This window comes from Watersipora subatra, chromosome 1, assembly GCF_963576615.1.
Source record: "Watersipora subatra chromosome 1, tzWatSuba1.1, whole genome shotgun sequence".
NCBI lineage: Eukaryota > Metazoa > Bryozoa > Gymnolaemata > Cheilostomatida > Watersiporidae > Watersipora > Watersipora subatra.
The window spans coordinates 7,362,878-7,374,472 of record NC_088708.1 but is presented as its reverse complement, the minus strand read 5'-3'; the positions used below and the strand labels follow the sequence as shown (position 1 = coordinate 7,374,472).

The following is an 11,595-nucleotide window of genomic DNA, read 5'->3' as shown; positions in this document are numbered from 1 at the left end:
CAATTATGCCAATTATATAAAAATAAAGCTATTCATTACAAAGTTTCACACAAGTTAAAACAAATATTTAAACAAACAATTTCAATTATTTGACAGTAATGAATAAAAGCAAATAACAAGAAAATATATAGCAAAACTAGTAGGCAACTATACGTAGACATTAGGGTAACATTCATTAGACCACACTTATGAGCTGAGTTGATGGAGTGCAGAAATATATATTTACTCTGTTGACCAACATCCACATACAGATAAAAATTGAACTGTATTGTCTTTGGACTTGTGTTCCCCTGACCATATACATATTTAGGATGTCTAACATTAATATACATGAAAAATATTTCTATCAAGTAAGAGGGTATTCCTTTACATAGTTACTTTATATAGCTTTTGTGGAGTGCTTTTAGGTTGAGTTCATTTAACTTGTTCTATATTTGTATGCCAGCAAGTAAACTCTTTTTTGATGAAAAGAAAGGGCTTTAGTAAAATTGTTTTTACAAAGTAAACTATCAACCCGCTGACTATCACCCTGCTGACTGTAAGTCTGCTGACTGTAAGTCTGCTGACTGTAAGTCTGCTGACTAGTTTCAGGATATTGTAAACTGATGCCTTAATTGTGAAGATGTTTAAAATACTTTAGCAAGATGATGGTGATGCAATATGCCATTGAAAGTTGAGTTACAGCGTCAACAGTAATATCGAGATTAAATCTTGTATTTTTTATTGCAGCAAATGCATAACAATATAATATTTTCAGTTTGCGTGCAGAATGTAGTCTTCAGTATTTACTCTTTCTTTTACCTTTTTAATACCTTCCACCTCTTTGTCCTTCGCATAGACCCGCTGACACTGCATATATTTAATACCTTCCACCTCTTTGTCCTTCGCATAGACCCGCTGACACTGCATATATTTAATACCTTCCACTTCTTTGTCCTTCGCATAGACCCGCTGACACTGCATATATTTGATACCTTTCGCTTCTCTGTTCTTCGCATAGACCTACTGACTCTGCATATATTTGATCAACTTTTCCTTTCATAATATCTATTTATCTTTTTTTTGCTTGCAGCCATTTTTATCCTTTTGTGAATGAGAGGTTATTGCAGCATTGAAAAGTTTAAAACCACTAAATATTAATTAGGTCTGTAATCAAAATGACTCAATTCAGGAAGTTGCTACAGGTAATTTCACGAGACATTAACCTAGTTTGCTGTTAAGATCAAAGACACCTGTGAGCCTAACAACTTTAACAAGCTGGATCAAGTTTAATTAGTTGTTTTAGAATGAGCTTCTAAACATTTTGAGAGTTGTCCTTTCATTGTATGCTCGATACCCACCAACGCAGTGAAAGTTGTATATATCTGTAATAATTTTTACTTTAAATCTTGAACAAATGTTTTAAAATAAGAAAGAGCTGCAATGTTTAACTTCCGTTTTAGACAAAATTTCAATAATATGCCACTTTTTAATAAAAATTTTTTACGAAGTTTGCTTCAGGATAGACAGTGGACCAAGTTAATTTGATTCTTCAACACACACTTCATTGCCTAAAAAGCCTGCAAATTTCTTTTGCAGTGTCTTAGCTAGCTACGCGGCATACCCAGCCATCTAAATGATGTTAACCATTGCTCCATAGTAGTCCACTAACGGATACATAATGCGGTCTACTCAAGGTAATAGGTATTTCAAAGATGTCTAAGATAATCTTACCATTGCTAAGGTTTCTCTTTAGGATGTATACCTACGTGCGAGAGAAGCATTTTAACTATTGCAGGCTGTTTTAGCTTGCGCTGACATATGGCAGAAAGTAATGTAGTCCTGATCTTCACACAAATTTAACTTACAATAAAAAACTTGAAAATTATATTGTCATGGCCTTACTCATAGGAACAAGGGCTTGACAAATATTTAAATATAGGTCAACTACATCAACACTGCTGCCAATCTTAAAAGAAACTCAAACATAATTTATGATTAGCCGCTCTCTGAAGAAGACATGAAAGAAAACTACTAGCCTAGTTGACTAGTTCCAAATAATTTTGACACAGGGGGTTATGAGACCCAACCACAAGAATTTCATTAAAGTTTGCTGCCGTGTCTAGGTATGATGAAGCGAGTCAAGCTTGGAGCCAGTGTGTCTGGCTATGCGGCAGCGGAGGGCTGCTTCACCTGCTGATGAGCTTACCATTGACCAAGGCAGCGTTTGACTCGATTGTCACCTATTAACACAGCATTCCTTTGAAATAAGTTATTATGCTTGAGAAAACACAGATCATCTGCAAGTACAATTGACAAGAACCTGTTACTAGATGCCAGTCAGGGCATGCACTGCTCTCGCAATCATCTCACGCACTTCATGGGCACCAAGAGGCCTATTTTCTCATCCTTTTATTGATCAATTATGAATTTGTTGCTCATCCCAACCTTGTTTTGTAACACATTGACGAAATGATATCTAATTGGTGATGACATGACGGTGAAATTGTAACCACATGACTAGGACAGCTTCTGCTTGTCTCGCCAATAGGCTGAATAGGCACTAGAATTTTTCCAATTACCTAGAATTATTTCAGCTGTTACCTTTTCTGTTTAGGGTATGATATACGAAGCTGTTATATTGTATTTTGGCTAATAATGAAAATAGCAGCCTATCTCTCACCATACTACTGTAAACTCATCAAATGAGATCAGAACAAGGAAAATAGTAATTTTTTAAAGCAATGGATGACTAAAAGTCTATTGACAACCTGTAGCAAGTTTTTTTTCTGTTTAACAAATCTAGCTACTTGAGATCATGTCAAATAGTCATTACTAGCTCCAACACGTTGACAGCTTTAAACTTTTGAACAATTAAATATTTCAACATTCAAGCTTCCCCCATCCGCTGACAAGATTGCAGGCTATAAAAGCTACTGCTTTGCTCCTGAATACTTTGAGGTGCTGCAGTGTGACAGCTGATGCCATCCATGCCTTCTGTCAGCATTTGGTTATTTAACTCAATTAGTGATTGATCGTCAAAGTTTAATAGAGCAGCAATAAATATAACATACTGAAGCTAACAAAATCAAACCAAGGACATTTTCCAAATATAAAAGAACTACAAAAAATGAGCGACGGAGCATAAGTTGAATAGTTGAAATCTTTTTTGTATCCACAAATTGAAATCAATGTACAAAAATGTTACAAAGAGAAAAATTTGGCTAGCTGTAACAGTAAAGAGAGAACCGTATGGCAGAGCTGCTGAGTATTAAAAGCAGATAAACAGATTTAGTTACTATCAGCTCGGTTTTGGGTAGCCCAAGTTAATAGTGTTACCACTGTCTCCATTTGTATGACAATGGAGAGCTTGAGCCGCATGATGGTAGCTAAGGCTACCGGCGGTGTGATGTCCCATTGCTGGCGTTTGCTGGACTGTAAGTTGGGCTGTCTTAGCTCGGTCGTTTAATTTCTTGCGTTTCATTCGGCGATTTTGAAACCAGACTTTGACCTGGCGCTCGGAAAGTCTCAGCCTACACGATATCTCCCAGCGTTTCTGTCTGGTGATGTATGAATTATTGATAAACTCTGTTTCGAGCACCATTGTCTGATATCTGGTATACGGTTTCCGCTTCTTGCGTGCAGATCGTGAGCCATTTGTGCTTGTTGAGCTGTTTTCTGCCTCTGTAATTAAAATGATAGCTTTGATTTCGTACGCTTCTAACGGCTATGGAGTCAGCAAGAAAGCTACAAATCCGTCTGATGCTGTTTTAGGCACGTCTTTATAGTTTCACATTAAAAATCAGCCTTATTATTAAATTGTGTGAAAAACAGAAAAGTATATCAGTAAAAAAGTTATTTTTATAAATGTGCTTCATTGGGTGGCTAGTGCTATAACCTAAATTTAAGACAAAAAAATTATCAGCTTGAAAGCCTCTAAAATAATCTGATCCAACAAGAAAATAAATTGCAGCTAAGCCTTTTAATATATCACATTTTTATTGTGTTTTGGAGAGAGCTGTGCAACTTTAATATATCTATAATAATTGGCAAAGTGTACATAATGTGGAACAAAATAATCAGTGCGTTTGCTACAGAGGTGAGACTATGCAAATCATTCGGGATGCACATTTGTACTGAAAAAACAGTCTAGTAACTACTGTATATAGCAAGGAACTACTTATCTTGAAACTTTTTACTAATTCAATTTTATTACTTTTTTTACAACTTTTTTACAATATTTTGTGAGCATACTTAGTCACTAGTGTTAAAGACGAGTGCTGTAAACTGTGATAAACAAACACGCTGCCAGCAATAGTTTTGTTTACGCTGGCAGAAATAAACAACAATTTAACATTATTTATTTATGGGTGTTTAATTGGCCCATTGTGAAACTAGACCTATAACTAGGAGAAAATTGAAACACAAAATGCATATGCAACAATTATAACAGCAAAACATGAAGTCAAATGCATGGTTACAAGCCTTGAGCGGGCGTGGAACGCAGAGCCCTACCCTGGGTCTCCATCAGATAGAACTTAATAAAGATATACTGACAATACCTAGAAGATATTGTCTTGCCTCCCTGTTATTAATAATTAAACATCATTTTGCTGTGTATATAACATTAGCAGTTGGGGCATGCCTGAAATAAATATGAATTAGGCGAGATGAGCAAGCATTTAGTATAAATGAGGCAATTAATCCAAGCTATTTATCATGATTTGTGATTAGTTCACCACCGTCCCTGTCGTCCCCACGCATCAGGTCTACAGCTCGTTCTAGCTCTACACATGTCAGGTGCTGAGATACATCTAACCGAATGAGACAAACCACGCTTGTCGCCTTATAGAATCTCTGCCTCTTACAAAACACATTAGAGTTATTTAAGATCGGCACGTTGATAAACCTTTCTACTCAAAGTATAAGCAATTGTTATCTTTCTCATCTACGATGTTTGTGAGTTATAACTTTATTGACTTGCTCGACTTTTTCAAATAAATATTAATGTTTATTGGGCTATGGTTAAGTCATATGTCCACCAACTCTTTGTGTAGCTGCCCATCATTCAACGTCATTTAGAAATTGAAAATTAATTCGAGTTTACATTGCATACACTTCGTTGGATATTAAGCAGTCATGTCTTGCAGAGCACATAAGTTGACACTGACAAGTGGGACAAGAACTAGATCTGCTGATAATTAGCAGGTAGGTAGGGTGTGTCTATCAAGATACTTGCCAAAATATTGCTAATGGGAAATTTTTAGAAATGATAGTGATAAAGAGTTCCTTGTTGAAATTGTTTTTCATTTTCCAATAGAACTATAACTTTAAAAGTGCTCCCTGAGAAACAGAGCAAAACATTATATTTCACAATCACCTGCCATGACCTATCGCTGGTGTATTTGGATGACTTGTTACAGCATTGTTTAGATAAGCAACACGACATAAAATATACAATATATACGATACAAAATATAAACAACCAAATAATAAAATAAATTGAGTGCTGTCAGAGATTTGTACTATGAAAAGATAACCAGCCTTTTGTAAAATTTATATCAAAATTTTTATTTTCTGAATAAGTTGAAAAAGAGACTAAATGAAAAGACAGGGAAATCCATGTCATTAAAACTCCGACTTTATGTTATACTTTCTGTTTTATATTTAATAGGAAATGACGATGAGTCGCAATGTCTATTTTTTTGCTCAAACAGGAAAAGGACTCTTATCAATAAACTGTGTACTACAGCTTATAAATTTCTGTCTTTGACAAAATTCAACTTCTAAAAGTTTATTTCGATAGATTCTTGGTTTATAGACAACTCATGTCAGAGGGTAGCGCATAATAGATTTTTATACATTATTATTATGTGAGAAAGTTCAGCAATTTGGTTATTTGTTTTACTCAAAAAATTAAAAAAATAATCCTCAAAAAACAGAATTCTTTCCAGAAGTAAAAAGTGAGGTAAACTTTTCTCTGGAGAGTTCAGCAAAATGTAACTAATTTGTAACAAACCAAAGTTGGGTTTTTACTAGTCCTTTTTGCCTTGTGTTCCACGGCTAAATGTTTGAAGAGCTAAATTCTCTTTAGATAGCGATATAATAACAATAGCTAATAATAATATATTCCCTATATAGTACAAATATCATTTTACGGATTACTTATAGATATTTTGCAATTAACCTGTAGAGCACTTAGCTGCTGGTGCTAATGCCATTTTAGTAGTTGTACACTTATCAAGACAAAACTATTGTCTAAGAACTTTTTGACGCAGCTTTTTCAAACTGTAAAACTTTTTATACAAAGTTTCTTATTTGCATTGAAGGACAGTATTATCTATAAATGACAAAAAGCTTACAAAACTTTTTTCCAGCCTGAGAAAATAGGCCACTTTACTTATGAGGATTACCTATTGGATAATACGAGATTAATACTTGGTAAGGGCCATATTTAACCAATGATTTATTTAATTAATCTTACAAAGATACTTGCTAGACAATCAATAAAAATTTATTTAAAAAATATATCAAAAAGTCAGCAAAGTTCTTTTAGAAATCACTGGGCATACCATATCATACCATATCATACCATACTATACCATATCATACCATACCATACCATTCATAGTATTTTTTAATTATGAATTTCATATTTTAATTTTGATTGTTGGTGAGAAAATCGCTATAGATATGACACATGATAATAGTTACTAAATACATTCAGGGTAAAAAGTTGATATTTTATTTGTTGATATCAATATTGTAATAACATCCTATAATAGATTGCTAATGTAACTAATTATAATTTTAGATTTTATGATCTCAAGTTAAGGAAACTATTTTTAATATTTAGTCTGGAGGATAACAATAAAATATTTATGGGCATGTTTACAATAACCTAGAAGACAGTACTGTAGTGGATACTAGATATATGGCTTCGCAAATCACTGTAGCGGAGAAGCTGAAAATACAACCATAAATACTACAACAGAAATATTTCTTTGTCTTGGACTGCTGAGCAAGAACACTGACTAAGCTAATATAATACTTTGTGGTTGTTCAGATTATGTAAGCATAAAATAAAAGTAGCATAGCTTCTTGTAATATTTCAATATAACTATGTCAGTTTAAAAAATGTAGATTTTTTTTCAATAGAAAAAAGAACGAAAATTTACAAACAAAAAACTTTGCTGTTTTACAAGAATGACGTCTGCTAATTTATTGAAGCTTGAATAATTTCCAGCCATTTATCAAGGCAGTCTTGGTGACATTTTGGATAAACAAGCTGATGTGACATATTTTTATTATTGCCCTCATATCATAGGTAAATCAAGACTAGCTTATCTCGAAATGAATGACACACATGGGCTACAAAATGGTCGGTGAGCGGTGTGGCTCCTGCGTTCCTAAGGAAGTGCCATTCATCTCTCTGATCTCTAGCACGAGCTTCACGGCTCACCAATTACCCGGGCTCTCGAGACCCTCTCTGACTGTAAAACTTGAGTGATGGCAAACTATGGTTATCACAAATGTATCAAAGGTAGGCAGTGTCTCCACTCCGTACCCATTAACTAGAATAACTAAACAATTAGCTACTTTAAGAAACTGAGATTATAAAATTTAATCCTAACCAGAGATAAAATCACAAATCATGTTTCTCATTTTTAGACAAATTTTTACTATTAATATTGTTATAGCGAGCCATAATGAATGCAGAGCAGCTACTTTTGTTTGGGAACTGTATTATCTGCATCCATCTTTGTTAGTTTATGTTCTCTGCCCTTATTTTTGATTGATAAGTTTAAAAATCTTTCTCGTTTACTTGGATCTCAAGTATTGACCAGCCTTGGTAAATGAATCACCAGCCTCCAGCTCTACAACCAAGAGTATCCTCTCAGCAAGGGGAAGCTAAACTTCCGCTGTCAGTAATAATAATTTTCTGGGACAATTAGCACCGCATCAAACATCTTATTAGGTTTTGGTTAAATCCAACAGCCGAGTGAGATGGGATGAGCTGCTTCAAGTTTGTTAATCCAGCACAGTGCGCCTCGACTAAATCCCCTACTTATAAGGCAATTTATAACCTCACGTTGACCATGTAAGCATTCCACAATTGTAACAGCTGCGCCCGCAAACTTCTCTCCCACCTCACACTGTCCTCGCATGAGAACCCTGTTTAAATTCTATGAGGAAGAGACAAACAGAGAACGCTGAGAGTCACCCTTGTCACTCTGGTCTGTGCAAACTTGATTTTAGATCAGAAGTGATTAAAAAGATTATAATAATTTAAGTTGCATTTGAGATTAGACTAGATTAGACTGAGTAGGCTCCTCGCAGGCTCCTCACAGGCAGGTTACTGTCTAGTATATCAACATGGAATTTTGTGTTTTGTGTTTTTCATGAAGCCATTTCAATAGCTCCTCTGAATGCTTGCCAAACAACTTTGGCATATCATCCACAAAATAGTTGTACATGACAGCGACTATACAATGCTGCTTTTGACATATGCTAAGTGCAATGAGAAGGAAAGGACAGCAATTGTTAGTATCACTAGGAATGTATCAGCTTACCCTTGGAACCGAGGCTCTCTGTTGGAGAGGCTAGTTCTACTGGAGGCTGGTTAACACCGCTAGTTGGCCCGGTTGGTGATGTATTTACGACATTGAGCTCTCCGGGTGAGGAGATTGTCCTGTTCTGCATGAACATTTGGTGAGAAGGATAGTACACACTTGGAACTGCAGAGCTCGCTGAAATCAGCTGGTGTCTATAATTGTCTTGGTAAAAGTTTACAGGATCTGTTCCAAATGAGGCCACTGATCCAGCCATGTAGTCAGCCGCTGCCGATGGATTATACCTGCAACTTGTTGGATTCTGAGACCATGCTGCCGCTTGCATAGCCGCTGCCGTTGAGCCTCGGTTCATGACAGTCACATTTGGAGAGTGGGAGTTGTAAGGAACCGCTGTCGGGTCAATGCTAGAGTAGTGCATCATGTCGAGCGACGGCAAAAACTGTAGAGCAGCCACTTTGACGTTTGAGCTCTGCTGCCGGAGTACAGAAAGTTTAATCTAATGAATGGTTAAGATCTCTGTGAAATACAATTCTCACAACTTCGTCGGTCGTTTGCTAGTTGAAATGCTGTGATGCCTTCAACATCTGTTGAGGTGATGCTGTCATAGATGAATTCTTTGAGTACACTTTCTCACAGTAGCGTTGGAGAAATTTCTGCTTCTGTTGCATGGATCTCGAATAATACGCAAAAAGGAGAGTCGTTTGAAAAATAAATGCGATTATTGTTGCTGAGTGTTAGTGTGTAAATGATAGCTCTAACTGATATCTCCTCCATATATTATTTCATATTCCTGTTTTCCACTCGGTCTACGTTGTTGTGAATAATTTTATGGTTTCTTAACAACCAATGAAGTGAGTGCTTGGGCCATCAACGATTGGGTAACCTAGCAACGTAATCACTGGTATATAAGTGCGCATCTCATGTTTGTTGGATTGGTTGAACATAGGCATGAGTAGGCTCAACTTGGTGGCCTTGGCAGCGTTTTTTGGAAAGTGGCTCAGAGCATGGCCAGCATTTCTTTACAATCTACTGCTGTCTTTTAAGTCTAAAAGCTTCTTGTTTCTACAAATGAATGCATGAAGCTCCACGATACCAACAAACAGATAGATAACAAATAAAGCCCGTTAAAAAATGGATTTTATTTTGAGGTCATTATATTATACCTGAAATTTCTGCAACAAGTATATTTTTTGTATAGTTTATTGGCTTTTGAAGACTTGAAGCGCAATCCTTGAGCACTCTAATCAGTTTGGGAGAGTTATAAATACACATCTACACTAAAAATGCAAGGTAGACCTTACAGTCATGTTGAGTGATTTTAATTACAAAATTAATAACATAGATTACCTTGGTGATGTTATCATCTTCATATAAATTAAATCTAATTATTAACGATTTTATTTATAAACTATATTAGCTTCACTTTGTATTTTTAAATAAATACTCAAAAACGGTTGCAAAAACTTCTAAAATCATTTTCAGTTAGAATATTAATTCACTGTAATTATTTTTTCATGCCTTATGCTTGTCTAAATTTTTTACTGATGTTTAGACGGCAAAAAATGATAAAATTAAAACTATTCCAGAGTGTTGCACTGAGTCTCCAAGCTGGTCTGTGCAACGGATTGAGGCAACTGCAGAGATTTGTGGCTTTCAATGGTTTCGGCCCAGCACCTGATAACTCACATAAGCTGTTTAATCATAGCCTACCCCCAAACTGCTTAGCGCCTAATGAAACCGCAAAATATTTGAATAGTTATAAAAAACGCAATCAATTAAAGCATCCATATTTATCAACAGAAATATATGAATGCAGTCTTCCTTCTATTAACCATCAGTAAACAAAAACTACCAATTCAAAGGTGAGTAAAAAACAGACAGTTCACAGCAAAAACAAAAATGTTTTGTGATGTTCTTTTTTAATGGTTTTGCAACCTTTTCAACAATTTTTGATTATGTAACTTTTGATTTTTATCTCACCACCTAATTTTCTTGACGGTTAATAATAAAGTTGATAGCTATCTAGCAAATAATTTTATGACATTTGCTATGAACTAGAAAAAATTGGTTCAGACTTTGCTATCCACCTTTACATTCAAATATCCCAAAGGCTCTAATAATTTATTATTATGTATAATCTATATATATTTATATGTTTGTTTCTTGTCTATCTGTCCAGTTATAGCAATAAACTTTTAGCAACAAAAAATCACCTGCATAGTGGTTTTGAACTGGTGACATATCGCAAGTCTACTAACAAGCACGTACGCACTAGGCTAAGCTGTTCTTACCATTTCCATTGCTCTTACCATTTCCATTGCTCTTACCATGTAGTGTATATCTTTTTCTGATTGCACATGCTAAATGTGCTCGTTATATTATCAACTAATATCACATTTTGCGTTTGTTACTTTTTTTAAATAGTTTTAAAAGCCAGTTTTTTTACCATTACCTATTTTTTTTAATTTGTAACTTTTAAATGTGCCATTTCAATGGCGCCGCTACACTCATATTTCTGGTGCCGGCAAATCTGTAAAAGCTAAACGCTTTATTATCTGGAGTAGGAGTTGCCCCTACATTATCTCTCCATTCGTTCAGACGAAGTTTCAGGCAAAGAAAGTTGTTTTTTCTTGATTTTTTCGAACTGCACAAAACACTTTTCTCGTGAAGTTTAAAAGTTAGAATGGTAAATGTTGTATATGTTAAATAAAAAGTATGTTTCTGCGCAAAGATCTTTTATAATTTAATAATAATAATATGATAATAATATTATCTTTTTAATCTTTACTATAATTAGAGCTATATCCGTCTGTCTGTTCGTCCATCTGTCTGTCCGAAGCCATGGTTGAAGATTGGGTAAAAGCCGTCTACAGTTTCTCATGTGCTCTATTCATTTCAAAACCAAGACAACTAAAGTACGAATAATATTGAATACTGTATCTATATAAATGCATACAATAATAATATTTTATAATAAAACTATTATTATAAGTCCTAAGTGCTTAGAACTGTTTATTGAAAAGGAAGTCCAAAGCGCAAAGAC

General features: G+C 34.9%; 1 protein-coding gene across 1 annotated transcript; it reads right to left on the bottom strand.

Annotated features, from left to right (window-relative positions):
• Positions 1–3,002: 3,002 nt before the first annotated feature.
• LOC137396116 (homeobox protein Hox-A9-like) lies at positions 3,003–9,292 on the bottom strand. The gene is made up of 2 exons (XM_068082279.1): positions 8,553–9,292; positions 3,003–3,663 (listed from the first exon to the last, which is right to left on the bottom strand). The coding sequence occupies exons 1-2, from the start codon at positions 8,971–8,973 to the stop codon at positions 3,281–3,283; spliced, it is 804 nt and encodes a 267-aa protein (XP_067938380.1). The 5' UTR covers positions 8,974–9,292; the 3' UTR covers positions 3,003–3,280.
• Between the last annotated feature and the right edge of the window lie 2,303 nt (positions 9,293–11,595).

What these genes read in the sequence shown, in the direction of transcription:
- LOC137396116 (XM_068082279.1), bottom strand. Translation starts at nt 8,973, where the DNA reads ATGATGCACTACTCTAGCATTGACCCGACAGCGGTTCCTTACAACTCC. An exon ending in AGAGAGCCTCGGTTCCAAGG is followed by an intron (nt 3,664 to 8,552) that starts GTAAGCTGATAC and finishes TTTTAATTACAG; the next exon opens with AGGCAGAAAACAGCTCAACA.